This window comes from Lutra lutra, chromosome 1 (genome assembly GCF_902655055.1).
Source record: "Lutra lutra chromosome 1, mLutLut1.2, whole genome shotgun sequence".
Classification (NCBI taxonomy): Eukaryota; Metazoa; Chordata; class Mammalia; order Carnivora; family Mustelidae; genus Lutra; species Lutra lutra.
In genome coordinates, this window is record NC_062278.1 from 186,983,643 (window position 1) to 187,001,222 (window position 17,580).

The following is a 17,580-nucleotide window of genomic DNA, read 5'->3' on the forward strand; positions in this document are numbered from 1 at the left end:
TGTCTCGCTCCACTAGCCTTGTCTGTCTGGCACTTAACGAAGGGAGGTGGCTTGTTGGGTTATTTATTTTTTGTTGTTTCAGCCTTCTGTTGGTGCCTCTTACCACGGTGCCTTTGAGGTTGCCGAGGAAGGTGTTTTTTCATGGAATGTGCTTCCCGGCTTTCTTTTCTCCTTCACCATTATTACCATTATTTCTTCAGAGTCGTTCACTGATTGGATTCATGTCTTGTGGATCTCTGAGCATTTACTGTGGTTCTGCTTTACATGGCAGGGTGTCCTGAGGTGCTTAGCACCTAGAGCTTTCTTTTTAGAAGAGACCTGTGAGGTCAGGGCCCATGTTTGCAGTGACCTTGATAGTCCCATAGTGAAAGATGATATTTAGAACAAATGGTAACATTTTACAGAAAGCTGTAAATATCAATTTCAGCTGACATCAAATACAAAATTATCAGTAGTACAGTAAGTCAGACGATTATTTCTGTAGCTGGTTAAAAATCATAATTTCAAACTCAAAACTATGTAACATTAATTGTAGACTTCTCATAATTGATATAAAGATGATCTAGGCTAAATGACGTGATGCAGGCATAGCTCATTTTATCGTGCTTTGCATAGAGTGTTTTGTTTTTGTTTTTACAACCTGAAGGTTTGTGGCACCCCCGATCAAGCAAGTCTATTAGCATCATTTGCATTGGCTCAGTTTGTGTTTCTCTGTCACCTTTTGAAGATTCTTGCAATATTTCAAATCTTTTCATTACTTGTTAGGGTTATCCACAATCTTTGATGGTACCATTATAATTTTCAGGTGGCAGCCCTGTGAGATGGCAAACTTAGTCTGCACATGTGTATGTTCTGTTCCCCTATCTCTCTTCCTCTCCTGGGGCCTCTTGTTCCCTGAGATACAACAATACTGCAATCAGGCCAGCTAATAAATCTACACACGCCTCTCAGCATTCAAGTGAAAGGAAGAATCACATGTTTCTCACCTTAGGTCAGAAGCTATAAATGATTAAGCTTAGTCAGAAAACCTTGTCAAAAGTCAAGATAGACCAAAATCTAGGCCTCTCAGACCAAACAGATAGCCAAGCTGGGAACGCAAAGGAAAAGCCCACCAAGGAAATTTTAAAAAGTACTCCAGTGAACACACAAATGAAAAGAAAGGGAAACAGCCTTATTACCCATATGGAGAAAGTTTGAGTGGTCTGGATAAAAGATCAGTGCAGTCACAACGTTCCTTTTTAAACCAAAGCCCGAGCCAGAGTATGGCCCTAGGTCTCTTGAATTCTATAAAGGTACAGAGGAAAAGTTGGAAGCTAGCTGAGGTTGGTGCATGAGGTTTAACAAAGCAGCTATGTCCATAACATACAAGTGCAAGGTGAAGCTCCAGGTACTGATGTGGGAGCTGCAGCAAGTTCTCCAGAAGTTACAGCTTAAATAAAGAAGGTGGCCACTCCAAACAACAGATTTCCATTGTAGACAACACAGCCTCCTATGGGAAGAAGACGCCATTCGTGACTTTCATAGCTAGAGAGGAGAAGTCAATACCAGGCATCAAAGCTTCGAAGGATAGTTAGACTCTTGTCAGGGGCTAATGCACCTGGTGACCTTAGGCTGCAGACAAGCTCATTTACCATTTCAAAAATCCCAGAGTCCTTAAGAATTAGACTAAACCTACTCTGTGCTCTAGAAGTGGGACAAAGCCCAAATGTCAGTGTTATCTGTTTACTGCTTGGTTTACTGACTATTTAAACCCCACCATTGAGACTTACTGCTTATAAAAACATTCTTTTCCAAATATTACCATTCAGGGACAATGGACCTTGTCACCCAAGAGCTCTGATGGAGAGGAATATTGATTAATGTGTTCATGGCTGCTAACATGACTCCTTGATCCACAGGCTGCAGAATGGATGTCATTTTGACTTTCTTATTATTTTAAAAGCACATTTAATAAGGCTACAACTCCCCCAGATGAATCTGGGCATTCTAGAGGCCTCATTCTTAACAGGCCTCTGGAAGAAGTTGATTTTAACACTCATGGACAACGCTGAGGGGTTCAAGACTTCAGGGGAGGAAGCCACTGGGGATGTGGTGGAAATAGCAAGAAAACTAGAATTAGAAGAGGAGCCTGAACATGGGACTAACGTGCTGCACTCTCATGAGAAACATAAGAGATGACGAAGTGCTTCTTATGGACAAGCAAAGAAATGGATTCTGGCGATGCAGCTCCTCCTGGTGAAGATGCTCTGAAGATGGTTGACATGACAACCAAGGACAGAGACTATTACCTCCACTTAGTTGATGAGCAGCAGCAGGGCTGGAGAGGACTGGCTCCCATTTTGAAAGAAGTTCTGTGAGTAAAACGCTAGCAACAGTATGGGCTGCGAGAGAGAGAACGTTCCTGAAAGGAAGAGTCAGTCAGCATGACAGGCCAGATGGTCTTGTGAAAAGAAATGGCCACCGCCAGCCTAAGCTTCAGCCACCGCCGCTCTGATTCGTCCGCAGCCATCAACATCGAGGCAAGACCTCTACCGGGAAAAAGATTATGACTGGAGGCAAGCTCTGATGAGGGTTAGCATTTTTGTTTTCCCCACAAAGTATTTTTATATTAAGACGTGTACATTTTTTTTAAAGCCAAAATGTTCTTGCACACTTAACAGGACAGCACAGTGTAAACAAAACTATTATAGGCACTGGGAAACCAAAAAATTAATTTAGCATGCCTTATTGTGATATTTGCTTTATGGCAGTACTTGCTTTACTGGGGTGGTCTGGACCCAAACCTGCAGTAGCTCTGAGGCGTGCCTGTATATGCTCTTACAGCCAGAGCTGTGGAAGTCCACGGAGTCCTCTGTTGGTGGAGGAGGGAGGTTAACACTCCCATCATTTCTATCAAGCCCATTTCTAAGCTATTCCAAATTAACTTCCAAACTATGGAAACCCAAGTGTGCTTGCTAAGCAAACCCTGCCTTAAAGTAATTCCACTCTCCTTTCCCCACGGGGCCCTTTCCGCCCCATTTTTTCCCCCCATCCCCTTCCTGAATAAAAATCTTGGAGCTGCCAATGAGCTGAGGTCTTACATCCATCAGAGATAAAAATTTCCATTTATCCTATGGCTTGTAGACTAAGAAATGATGTTTGTAAGATTATACTTGTATTGATTCTTCTATATAAATATAAAACAAGACCATGAGCACAAGCCAACTGTGTTCCGGAAAAGAATGTGTCTAAGTGGTCTCTTGCTGGAGCGGCTCCCTCTCTATTTATGTGCAGTTAGAGAGCATTTGCAGGAAGCAAACCTTTAGGGGCATTTTGGCTCTGTGTGCTGGGAATATAAGTTTGCTCTAGCTAAATCCTCAACGGTAGTGACATTTCATTTGGCACTTCTAAAAGTTGTAGAAACACAATACAGTTCCCTAAGCCATAATGATACTTAGGTTTTTTCTTTCTTTTTCTTCTTCTTCTTCTTTTTTTTTTTTTTTTTTTTTGTGATATGCCACTTGAGAATAATCTTGAAGTAGTAAAACTTTATTTCCTTTATTAATCCAAGTCCTTTTGACTTGAACTGCATCAAACATTTTATGTCTTTTATGGATCTTAGGAACATAGAGTAAATTCAATTGTGGAGGTGTCACTGGCTTCCGGGAAGAGCCTCGTACCCTCAGAAGCCATGTCTTTTTCTTAAAATAGACACCAACCATACACCACAAGTGCGACAGAGGTCTTACAGAGGTAAAACCATTGCAGCCCTCGAGGGGGATAAACTATATAACAAAATAGCTTTCATTTTGCTTATATAATTCATGCACAGCAGCAACAAAACATAGAAACGCTTAAAAAAAAAAGATAATCCTGCAGTAAGCCACTTAGGTCAGAATTGTATTTTCCATTTAAATGCAAATATGAAAAGAATAAGCAGTCAGGTCAAGATATTAACAGACTTGGATGAAGATATGACAACGAGGAGATCAGTTTCCTAGCCAGTCATCCTGTCTTTTCCAGATGTAAAAGGGTGGTGTGTGAGTTCACTCTTCCTCTACAGTTTTCAATGTTTCCAGAGAGAAATTCAGCTACTAGTTCTTGCACAGAACTACAGCTGTCACTGTCATCCTGCCTCAGTTTCCCTTTACATCGGCATTGTTCGCATTAAAGCTCTCAGCAACTGCATGACACTGTTCTAGTGCCAAAGTGAACCACGGGTCAGGGCTCTTTTTTGTTTGAAAATGGAAGGAAATCATAGTGAAAGTCAAGAAATTTTAGATTTGTCCTGTCTTTATTTTTCCAACATCTGACAGTGAAGAGCTGTCTTAGGAGCAAGAGTTCTCAACCGGAGTAATTTTTCCATCAAGGGGATGTTTTTCCTTGCCAGTGGAGTTAATATGGGCATCTTGCGGGGGAGAGGCCAGACAGGGTGCTAAAAATCTTAAAAAGCAGAGCAGATCCCCCCACCCTATAGCAACAAATTATTTGGCTCCAAATGTAAATAATATTGAGGTTAAAAAAATATATATCTGCTTTAGAGTTTTGTTTTTTGGAGGGGGAGCTCTTTGCAAGCATCTTATTATATTCTCTTCATGTAGCCCTTCAAAGGTTCCACTTAGTATCTACATGTCTCTAATACTGCATAATAGAAAACCAGAGATAAGAGTTAATGTAAACAACAGGTTATCTTTGCAACACCCTCAAGATCTAAGATGACCCAGTCCTTCTGGTATCTGCCTCAGAACGTCCTCTAATTCGTAACTTTCCCCCTGTTTCTTAGGATACCACCAAGGATCATCCTCATTCTCTTGTGTCCCAGTATTCTAATTATTTAATGGTAACAGTCGCTGCAGGAAACTTACCGTGGGAACGTGTACCCACGTAGTAAGTCTGAGATGGGGTTTAGCGAACCATTCTCAAGAAGGTGTTCTTAACGTTGATTCTCGTTTAACCAGGCTCTGGACCTGCTCTGTTCCTGCCTTTATACTGTTTTCTGTGTTTCCGGGGTAATTTTCCTGCCCAGGTTTCTCCCTGGTGAGAGACCACCAGTGGATTCCCACGGGTAACAGAAAAGAGTATAAGCACCTTGAAATGAGCCATCAAGATGACTCACCCAATAGAGCATGTGTTTCCATATCCTACTGCTGCCTTCTTCATCTAGTCCCTTTTCTAAAATTCTCCTTGTCTTTCAAGGCCCAACTGGATGGATCCAGAAGTCTTGTTGTTCCTGATCCATAGAGTTAGAGCCTCAAATAACTCCCAGTCCCCTGTCATGTGAGAGCGGAGCTAGTCTTGGCACAATAGCAACCTTCCGTCCACCGGATTCCAAAGCGTCAATGAGCCTTTCATATACAGTTAGCAAAATGAAATGTTGACAGGAAAGTAAATCCTAGAGAATTTTTTTTTTTTTAAGATTTTAAAAATCTATTTACCTGACAGAGATCACAAGCAGGCAGAGACAGAGAGGAGAAAGCAGGCTTTCCGAGGAGCAGAGAGCCCGATGTGGGGCTCGATCCCAGGACCCTGAGCCGAAGGCTGAGGCTTTAACCCACTGAGCCACCCAGGCGCCCCAATCCTAGAGAATCTTACCATTAAACTTTAATAGGGATCAACTCCAAAACGAACTGGTCATGTAAAGTAAGCTTCCTTAAATAAGATGCTGTTGAGAATTATATCCTAGATACAGGCTGATACCTGGCTGGAAACGCTGTTAACTTACATATGTAGATGCACACGGTAGATGCACACGGTAGATCCCGGAAGAGCTAACGGGATGAGAGCCTCGCTTTCCTGAGTGTAGCTACACGCTAGAGCCCCGGGCCATGCCATTCACCTCACGCTCACTCTGCATTACAGCTGAAAGGAGCAGGTGCTAATCGAATGAATGTTTAGGATAGTCCTCGCCATCTCAGAAAACTACCATCTCCATTACCGTAGTATTTGAGGTCAAGATCTTGCTTGAATCCTCCTCCTCTCATGTCCTTTGTCCTCTTTTTCACAAGTCCTGTGGGCCTCAACTTTCATCACTTCTGCCAAAGTGATCCCCCTTTAAGTTGACCTTCTGGCCATGCCTCCCTGGTCTCCTCTTTGTGCCAAAGGCCAAAGTTCTCCTCCCAGGTACTCAGGGCTCCCCTGCCTCCTTCAAGCAGCTCCTCACATGACAATCCTCTAGAAATCCATAGAGCCCTGCCCTTCTGGCCTTAGTATCCTTTTGTCCATAGCACCTATCTCTTGCTGGCATGTCATTCCGTTGCCTGTTGGTCTAACTCTTTTTTCTACAGTCAGAGTCCCCAAGCTACGGCTTGCAAGCCACACCCAGCCCATGGCCTATATTTTGTGGTCTGTGAGCTAAGAATGGGCTCTATGCTTTTAAAGGCTTGGAAGCCATCAACAGGAAAAAAGTGTTTCATAACATGAAAATTACATGAAATCCCAATTTCAGTGATGACAGTTAGAGTTTTACTGGAACAAAACAATATCCATTAATTGACCTGCTGTATTGTCTGTGTTCCTTTTGTGCTATAAAGGCTGAATTGAGTGGTTGTGGCAGAGACTGTGGCCTGCAAAGCTGAACGAATTTCTGTGTGGTCCTTTACCTAGACTAGGGCTAGCGTACTTGTTCTATAAGCTCCATGAGGACTGTGTTTTTCTTGGGTTTGCTAGAGTAGTCTCCTCACAAACAAAAGAGCAACTGTATTGTAGAATATATAAAATAAAGGCCATATGTCAATTAACAGCAAATCTGAGGTTTGAATAAATACTTTGATTGGGTCCAAAGGCCAGGAGTGATGACTGTGTCATCAAGTAATGTATGTTCATGTTGTAGGCCTGTTAAAATCTTAAGCTTTTGGGTTCCTACACCCCCGCGCCAGGTTGTATATGGGTTATCTAACCTGTAAAATACTGTGCACCTTACCTGACCAAATAAAATAAACTGCTAATTTATTTTCTTATAAATAATAAAAAATAGAGGAAACAACAATAAACTTAATTAATGTCTGTTTCTGGCAATTATGGCAGTTTTCCAAAAGAATGTGTTTTTGTTGTTGTTGTTGTTGTTAAAGATTTATTTATTTGAGAGAGCATGCATGCACGAGAGAGAGTTGGGGGAGAGTCAGAGGGAGAGGGAAAGAGAACTTCGAGCAGATTCCCCGCTGAGTGCCCCTGATATGGGGCTCGATCTCCCAGAGATCACCACCGCAACTGAACTCAGTAGTCAGACGTTCAAGCAACTGAGCCACCCAGGTGTCCCCAAAGTAACTTATTTTTAAAAAGTTAACTACATTAAAAAGGGGGGTGGGTGGTGCCTGGGTGGCTCAGTCAGTTAAGTGGCTGCCTTTGGCTCTGGTCATGATCCCAGGGTCCTACGCTGCTCCGTGGGGAGCCTGCTCCTCCCTCTCCCGCTGCCCCTGCTCGTGGTCTCCCTCTCAAGTAAATAAAATCTTAAAAAAAATTTAAAAAAATATAAAAGTTAACTACATTAAAAAGTAACAAATGTAACATTTAATATCGACATACACTGATCTTAATTGGCATTCATTTGAAAAGAATTTCAATGCCTTTAAGAAAGCATGCTCAGCAGGCCTGCGTTAACTCTCTGGGCAATGAATGTACCGAATCTGATGGGTTTTGTGTAAATCGACAAAATACCAAGCTAAGGTGCATAATACCATGTTGTGCAAGCCTTTGTACTTTTTTTTTTTTTTTTTTTTTGCAACCCGGAAGCAAGAACTGTGAAGAATTTGATTTGAACAGTTGATTTGGCGAAGTTGGTTACAGATAAAGGGACAAACTGCTAAACACTGCTTGGGACTTCCAGGGCTGGTAAAGCAGAAAGACTGTCCTGGGGGGGGTGGGGATGAGATTCTGAATGCTCACTCACTTATTTAATTTGTTTTAGGTAACACGGTAGCGAAGAGAGGTGTGCTTACTCCTGGAGGAGTGACAGACAGGATGCAGAGGTCTCTTATTTGGATGACTGTCCTGGCGGGTTTGGGGGAAATCGTCTCGGATTTCTGCAATCTCACATTCGCATATGTGTGCTATAAGGAGTATCATTTCCCTGATTGTCCCAGCCCTCTCCGCTTCATGAATTTATCACATTGAATTATGGCCATGGGCTGCCATGCAATTCACACCCTGTCTGGATCCCAGGGAACATACCTCCGACAGACCCTGGAGGAACACAGCAGAGACTTCACAATGGATCTCCACTTGGCCTTCCACGTCTTTCAGCCTTCACAGAGGAACGTGGACAGGTTCACAGGGTCCTTATTCTGTTCCTCTTTTGAACTTTTCCTTTAGCCCCTGCATTAAAGTGGTTTGAAAGGCATCTCAGTACCAAAACATTTTGGCAGAATATATTTGCAGATGTAGATTAATGAACTCTGATTAACTGCTGAAGAAAATTCCTTTTATAAATCTTGACGAATAGACTTATTGGGGTTATTGTGTGTGTATTTGTATTTTTTGCTTTAGAGGATTTAAATTTTTGCATTTTAGATTCTGTTGTCAGGTTAGCAGAAATAAAATAACACTTTAACTTCTGGGCACCATTTTCCCGAGTGCTAAGGAGGTATATCTCAACTCCCATATTTTATAACCAAAGCTTGATCATGACATAGTCACAAAAGAAATAAAACCTGTTGGGATTTTTATAGCTTAGGTGTAGTCATAAAGGTAAATCATTTAAATTATAAAACAGTCTCGGTTTAGATCAAGGGTGATTTCTGAGATCCAGTTTGTGTCAACTGTATTAAACTATTTTGTTAGAAGTCTTGAAATGTTGAATTTTTAGGCTGTAAATGATTTATTCTTGGCTCTTCTCTCATTTGTTAGTCATTTTATTTATTTAAATGTAAGTAAAATCTGAGTCATTTTTTTCTGGGTTTAATGATTTTTACAGAAGACATGTGTCCACATATTCTCAGATGCTGTCATGCAGAAATACATCACAGACGAAAAGTGACTGACCCAGATTTTAAATGCATAATGTCATTAAAACATACACTACTGTAATATGGGATTTTATACATTAAGAAATGCCAAAAACATCCTTTCTGCACTGTTAATTATCCCTGTCCTTTCACAATTGTGGGGGGTGGAAATATTACTATAACATTTATAGCAGTAACAATTACATCTACTTGATTTTATTGTTGCAAAAAGAATGGAAATGGGGGACATCCATTTGTGGGCTAACTTTGAATTTGACGGGTTGCTTACCAGGATTATTATTGTCCTACTAATAAGTAAAAACATTCATTCTGCTGATGGCACCTAAGTTTTTGTGATGATTTTATTGCCTTAAGCCTTCATGTTAATATCCTAGGCTTGCAAGTTTTAAAAGCAAACGTGGAAACTAAAAAACTACATTTAATTTTGGGCATGTGAACCATATGGCAAACTTAAGACTTAAACATGTAGCATTAGAGATAATTAAATCTCCCTAGATTTTAAATTGAGGGCCATGCTTTATATACTTTATATACTCTGCTCTATATACTCTGCTGCCTTTACTGTAGGACCCTCCATTGTAAGAAGAGAGGGTTAAAAAAAAAAGTCCATTTTATGGTACTTGAAAGACTGTCTCAGTCTTTTGCCCATACATCTGATCTCGCACACCAAATAGGATCAAGTTAAAATGATACTGCTTCACCTTGACGTACATTTCTAGGGTGTAAGCTACTTTGGGGGAGTAAGTAAATGGTCCATGAGGAAAAATAGTGGGTATCACAACTGCCATTTCAACCGTTATTGCTTCAAAGTATACTTTTTATCGAGTTCACAAGTCTTAAAAGGGAGCTTGTCTGCAGAAGCATTTTAATGTTATCATTCCTATACTTTTCCTGGAGGGAAGTCGATAAGACAGTTTTCTGTGTATTCCAGAATTTAAAACAAAGATGCCAAGGGAGTTGTGAAGACATTAGTCGTGTCAGCATTAAGACCTCTAATTGTGGCACTTAAGATCTCACCCCTGGAAGACTTTCATTTTTTTAATCTTAAAAACCTGATAAGGGTAAGGGCTGTGGACTTAGCCTAGGCCTCTCCAATCAGAAACCTCCTAGATTTCATAGCTTTCCCTCAGATCCAGATTTGTTGCTCTAAACTGTAGGGACCTCACCTATGTACATGTGGAACTCTCCTCCTGCGCTAAATTCAACAGACATTGGATGAAGACCCCCCAAATGGTCGACCTTTATACATACAAATCCATTTTTCTTCTCCACCTGTTAGGTCTTTATGAATATTCCCATTTTATAGAATTTAGGACCAATAAAATTAAACTTGCCCAAACTCACCCAGTTAGTTACTACTAGAAATTATATAATGAGGAATCATGAAAAAAAGATGAGAAACTATAGATTTACTTTTCCTTGAGAGCTTTTTGGATAACATATACTAATCCTATGTCTTAGGGTGTCAGGGAAATTGGCTAGCCTTAGAATCTGGCTAGCATCTGACCTACCTGGGCCCAGCACCTGTACTCTTTGCCATGATCTTAAATGTGCCAATACGCTGATGAAAAATCTCACTGCTTTCAGCTTAAGAAATCTCAGAACTTACCTCCTCCCACGGACACACATACTCTACAACTCAATACAGAGCAGTTCTTCCTGAAGAAGAACGGAGTGCTAATTGGGTGGCTTTGGCACAATGATGATAGAGGAAGGACATAGAGGACAGGACAGAGGGAGAAATGGTATCAATGGGAACACCACCCTGATGTGATGATCTGCACTAGGGAGGGTATCACTGAGGGGTCGCCTGCCCTAGGACACAGCAAAGAAACAGCCATTTAAAGGGCAACTGCACTGTAAGTGAAGGAAAGCCATCTACTAATTCTAGAGATTCTGCCAAAAAGTGTGGAACTCTTTGAACTCTCTCTGGGGTCTAAGGTGCCACCAGGCATCACTGTTTATATAACCCCTGACCTTGATAGTGTAGATGGGAGCAGGGTCCAGGTACTCAGCAAGCCCCAGGCCCTATGTCTACATCAGTGCCAACCATTCTACCAACGTGGTCTCAGTGTGTGCTCCAGGTCTCCCCTGATCTGTGCCCAACCCAGCCATCCTGCCAGGACAGCCCTAGCACACAGCACCTCAGGACCCCATCAGGCCTGCACCACTCCAGCCATACTTCCAGGGTGGGAAGCAAAGAAGGCATACTTCTGCTTCAGTTCCAGCCATCCCTCCAGGACAACCCTGTAGGGGAGATGCTCTGAGAACCCCAGCCCATGAATGATTCCGTTCCAACTGTCTTGCTAAAGGCTGATCTGGTTCACGGCATCTTGTGTCCTTGTGGTTCATTTCTACTCCAGCCAGGAGTAGGGTGGCCCTGGTGCAGTATACGCTGGAACCCTCCAGGCTGCATCTGATTCAGTTCTAGCTGGTCAGCCAAACCACTAGGCACATGTAGTCTCCAAAGGGGATGCTCCAATGCAAGGGGACTCAGGATTTGGAGAGGTAGGTGTTCTCCATAATTCACAGATACAACACAGTTTTAAAAAAATAAACAAAAAAACACTAGACCAAGGAGTTATGTGATGAACAAAAGAACAAGATACTACATCCCCCACCAAAACCCTAATGAAACAGAGATAAGTAATTTACCTGATAAAGAGTTCAAAGTAATGGTCATAAAGAAGCTCATACAACTCCAATGAAGAATGGAAGAATAAAGTGAAAACTTCAACAAAGAGAAAATATAAGAAAGTACCAACCAGAAGTCACAAAGTTGGAGATTGTAATAACTGAACTGAAAAATACACCAGAGGAAATCACCCACAGATTAGATGACACAAAACAGGTCAGTAATCTAGAAGAGAGAATAGTGGAAATTAGCCAGTGAGAAGACCAAAAAGAAAAAAACTTTAAAAATGACAATAGTTTGAGACCTCTGGGACACAACATCTAGCATACTAACATTTGCATTATATTGCTCCCAGCAGAAGAAGAGATAAATGGGGCAAAAACCTTTTTTGAAGAAATAATGGGTGAAAAGTTTGCTAACTTGGGGAAGGAAGCAGACAGCTGGGTCCAGATAACACAGTCCCAAACAGGAAGAATCCAAAGAGATCCAAACCAGAACATATTACTAAAAAAAAAAATGGCAGAAGTTAAAATCTTAATACAGGAGAAAAACAAACAGTTGCATACAAGGGAAACCTCATAAGAGTACCAGTTGATCTGTCAGCAAAAATGTTGCAGGTGCAAATGGAGGGGTGTACTACATTCAAAGTGCTGAAAGAGACAATCTTACAATCGAGAATACTCTACCTGGCAAGGTAATCATTCAGAATTTAAGGTGGGCTAAAGAGTTTCCTAGAAAAACAAAAGCTAACATAGCTCATAAATAACTCTAAACTGGCCTTACCAGAAATGTTAAAGTGTCTTCTTTAAATAAAAAAGGCTATAACTAGAAATTATAAAATATATGAAAGAAAAAAAATCTCAGTGGTAAAACCAAATATATAGTGAAAGTAGTAAATTAGCCACTTGAAAACTTACTATATAAGTTATAAGTAAAACCAACTCTATAATAAGTAGTTAAGGGGTAAACAAAACAAAGTAAAATAAGTCAAAAACAAAGCACAGTGTGGGGAGTAAAAATGTGGGACACAAAAACTCATTTGAACTTAAGCAACCATCAGCTTAAAATAGACTACTACATATGTAAGCCAATGTATATGATCTTCATGGTAACAAGCCAAAAGCCTACAATAGACTAAAAAACAAAACAAAACAAAACAAAAAAAACAATAAAGAGAAAGGAACCCAAGCATAGCACTAAAACATACCATCAAATCTCAAGGAAGAGACTGAAGGAACTACAAAAACAACCAGAAAGCAATTAACAAAATGGCAATAAGAATATACCTTTCAGTAACTACTTTTAATGTAAATGGACAAAGTGCTCCAAGAAAAAGGTACAAAGTGGCAAAATGTATAAACAAATTTTTTTATATATATGTTGCCTATATACTGCCCACTCACTTCAGATCTAAAGACACACACAGACTCAAAGTGAAAAGATGGAAAAGGATTCCATGCAAAGGGGGATGGAAAGACAGCTAGTGTAGCAATATTTCTATCTGACAAAACAGACTTTAAAATAAAGACAGTAACAAAAGACAAAGAAGGGCATTACATAATGATAAAGGGGTTAATCCAGGAAGAGAATATAACATCTTTACATGTTTATGCACCCATCATAGGGATATCCAAATATAAAAAGCAAATGTTAACAGGCATAAAGGGAAAAATTTACAGAAATACATTAGGGGACTTTAACACCCCACTTACATTAATGGATAGATCATCTAGACAGAATCAAGAAGAAAATACTGGCCTTAAATGATGTATTAGATCAGATGGACTTAATAGATATATTAAGAACATTCCAACCCCAGACAGCCCAAGACACATTTCGATCAAGTGTACAAGGGACATTCTCCAGGACAAATCACATGTTACACTGCAAAACAACTCTGTGGTTTTAAGATTAAAATGATCTTTCTTAATCACCATAATATGAAACTAGAAATCAATTAGGAAGAAAAATGAGGCAAAAAGCCCCCACAAACACATGGATGCTAAAGAGCATGTTGCTAAACAACCAATGGGTCAATGAAAAAATTAAAGAGGAAATTTACAAAATACCCTGACCCAAATAAAAATGGAAACAGCTTTTTTAAATATATGGGATACAGCAAAAGCAATTCTAAAAGGGAAATTCATAGTGTTATGGGAGTACCTCAAGAAATAAGAAAAATCCCAAATGAACCATCTAATTTTATATCTAAAACAACTAGAAAAAGAGTAAACAAAGGCTGAAGTTGATACAAGAAAAGAAATGATCAAAATGAAAATAAATGAAATAAAGACACAAAATAGAAAAGATCAGCAGACCAAACAGGTTCTTTGAAAAGATAAATAGAATCAATAAACCTTTAGCCAGACTAATAAGAAAAAAATTGAGGGCCAAAGTAATCAGAAATGAAAGAGAAATTACAACTAACACCACAGACACAAAGGCTCTTAAGAGAGTACTCTCTTAAGTACTCTCTTAAGAGTACTAATACATTGGAAAATACAATAAATTGGAAAACCTAGAAGAAATAAATTTCTTGAAACAAACTTTCAAGACAGAATCACAAGAAATTAAAAATCTGAACAGACTGAGTACAAGTAATGAAATTCAATCAGTAATTTAAAAACTTCCGCAAACCAATAGTCCGGTACCAGATAGGTTCACAGTTGAATTCTAGCAAATACTTAAGACTTCCTATCTATCCTCAAATTATTCAAAAAATTTTAGAGGAAAGAACGCTTCAAACTCATTTTGGCCAGTATCCCTAATGAACATGGATGGAAAAATCCTCAACATAATATTAGCAAACTCAATTCAAAATACATTGGAAAGCTCATACACCACTGTCAAGTGGGATTCATTCCAGGGATACGAAGATTGTTCAGTATCTGCAAATTAACATGATATGCCATATTAATAAAACAAAGGATACAATTAAATGATCATATCAGTAGAATCAGAAAAGCATTTAACAAAATTCAACAAAGCAGGTAAGGACGGAACTTAGCTCAATAATAAAGGCCATATATGACAAACTGACAGCTAACATCATACTCAGTGGTGAAAAGCTGAAGCTTTTTCTCCAGGATCAAGACCATGACAAGAATGCCCACTCTTGCTATTTTCATTCAAGAAGTTCTTGCTAGTATTAGAAGTCCTTGCCATAGAAATTAGATAAAAAAAAACAAAGGCAACCAAATCGGAAAGAAAGTAGTAAAGTTTACAGAGGACATGAGACTCTATGCAGAAAACCTTAAAGATTTCACCAAAAAACTATTAGAATAATGAGTTTAGGAAAGTCACAAGATACAAAATAACATTCAGAAATGGATTGTGTTTCTATACACTAATATTGAAACATGAAGAAGTTTAAAAGACAATACCATTTACAGTTGGGTCACAAAGAATAAAACACTAGGAATAAATTTAACCAAGGAGGTGAAATAAATTTAATCAAGGAGGTTCAGAAACTACTTTGAAGACCCTGGCATGAAATACATTGAAGATGACACAAATAAATGGAATGGTAATCTGTGCTCATGGATTGGAAAAATTAGTATTATTAAATGTCCATATTATTCAATGCAATCCCTATCAGTGTACCAATGACATTTTTCATAGAATTGGGACAGAGAATCCTAAGATTTGTATGGAACCACTAAGGACCCTAATAGCACAACAATTTTGAGAAAGAAGTAAGCTATAGGTTCCATGTTCTCTGATTTTTAACTACCACAAAGCTATAGAAATCAAAGAGTATGGTACTGACATGAAAATGGACATGTAGATCAATGGGATCGAACACAGTACCCCTCTCCCCATCAAAAGATTCCATACATATGTGATCAATAATGACAAGGAGGCAAAATATACAATGGAAAAAAGACATTCTCTTCAATAAGTGGTGCTGAGAAAATGGGACAGCTATATAAAAAAGAATGAAACTAGACTACTATTCTATAGTAAAATAAATTCAAGATAAATTAAAGACTTGACTATAAGACCTGAAACTATAAAAATCCTAGAAGAAAACACAGGCAATAAGTTATTTGACATCAGTTTTACTAATATTTTTTTTGGACCAGTGTCTTCAGGCAAAGGCAACACAAACTAAAATATATAAAAATGACCATATCAAACTAAAAAGCTTTCACAGAGCAAAGGAAGCCATCAACAAAATGAAGACAACCTACAGAATGGGAGAAAATATTTGCAAACTGCACATCTGTTAAAGGTTTACTATCCACAAGAGATAAGGAGCTCAAACAACTTAATAGCAGAAATGCAAATAATCCAATTAAAAAATGAGTAGAAGACCTGAATAGACATTTTTTCCAAGGATGACATGCTGAGGACCAAAAGGCACAAGAGAAGCAGCTCAACACGAATAATCAGGGAAATGCAAATGAAAACCACAAAGGACATAGCACCTCACACAAGTCAGAATGACTCTTATCAAAAAGACCAGAAGTAACAAGTGTCGGCGAAGATGTAGAGAAAAGGGAACCCTTGTGCGCTGTTGGTGGGAATGTCAATTGGTGCAGCCATTATGGGAAAGAGTATGGCAGTTTCTCAAAAAACTAAAAATAGATATCCCATGGGATCCAACAATTCCACTTCAGAGTATTTATTCAAAGAAAATGAAAAGAGTCTGAAGAGCTGTATGGACCTCACTGTTCATTGCAGCATTATTGACAACAGCCGAGATATGGAAGTCACCTACCTGTCCAGTGGTAGATGAATGGATAAAGAAGATGTGGTACGTAATATACGATGGAACATTACTCAGCCATTTAAAAAATGAAATCTTGCCATCTGTGACAACATGGATTAATCTAGAAGGTATTCGCCTAAGTGAAATAAGTCAGAGGAAGGTAAATAGAGGATTTATTTATATGTGGAATCTAAAAAACAAAACAAATGAAAAAAATAAAACAGAAACAGATGCACAGATACAGGAAATAAGCTGTTGGTTACCAGAGGGGTTGGCAAAAAAAAAAAAAAAAAAAAAAGGAGAAGGGGATTAAGTAGTACAAGCTTCCAGTTATAAAGTAAGTTACAGCGAAGTAATGTATAGCATGGGAAATAAAGTCAGTAAGATTATAACAACTTTGTATGGTGAGAAATGGTAACTAGATTCCTGTAAGGATCATTTTGGAATGTCTAAAAATACTGAGTTACTGTGGTGCCCACCAGGAACAAATAGGATATTGTATGTCAAGGACACTTTAATTAAAAAGAGTAAAATAAAGTACAATATTTACTACTGAATTTCCACTGGAACTTAAAAAGTAACTGTAGTCTCTTTTATTTATTTAAGGGACTGAGGTAATACAGAACAAAAACTGAAAATCTCCCAACTACTGCTCCGTAGTTGAACGTAGACTGTAGGCAACTCTTAAGTTTCTCTCTACCACGGTGTACCCTGGCAGAACAGCAGCCTTCCCCAAGTGATCTTTAGTCCGGGACTACATGCAGCAGGTGCACACCCAGCATGTTACATGGCTTCCCAGGGGCTTCTCTGCAGACGTTGCAGTAACACTGAGCCCCTATTCCTTCACATCAAGACTGTTGGATGGAAAAGAGACAGTGGCCCCTTTGACGAATGGGGACTCCCTACCTCGTCCAACCCCATGACTACATGGCCTGCATCCCTCACTTGAATTTTTGCCCATACTATGGAATTTGTGGGGAAAAAAAAAAAGGTTGGTGCACAAGTTGGGTCCTGACTCCTCAAAGTGCCCATGGAAACAACTTCACCAAAGTGCCTATTTCACAGATAAATCTTCCAGGACTTGAAGACATTTCTGCACAGAATTCCTTGTCATGGGCTATGAAGGACTTACTGAATCCAACGCTAACTAAGTTTGCCATTTAACGTGTCTCATAAATAGGCAAAGCATCATCAAGGGTTGTACTCGAAGCACGTGGATTCTCCTACTGTAGGGGCTGGCAGACTGCAGCCTCTAGGTCAAAACCAGGCTGGATGTTTTTGTAACTAAAGAC

The 17,580-nt window shown here is 39.4% G+C and overlaps 1 protein-coding gene across 3 annotated transcripts in view; it reads left to right on the plus strand.

Moving 5' to 3' along the window:
* The window catches only part of TAFA4 (TAFA chemokine like family member 4), a 188,515-nt gene extending 179,048 nt beyond the window's left edge, over positions 1–9,467 (plus strand). Inside the window, exons 6-7 of one of the 3 annotated variants that reach the window (XM_047747144.1) lie at positions 5,176–5,337; positions 7,883–8,003. In XM_047747144.1, coding sequence (XP_047603100.1) covers positions 5,176–5,220 — 45 coding nt within the window. In that variant the 3' untranslated portion in view covers positions 5,221–5,337; positions 7,883–8,003. Of the gene's footprint in view, positions 1–5,175; positions 5,338–7,882 lie in introns of all 3 variants that reach the window. The other 2 variants (XM_047747135.1, XM_047747150.1) reach the window with 2 other exon arrangements.
* The last annotated feature ends 8,113 nt before the right edge of the window (positions 9,468–17,580 follow it).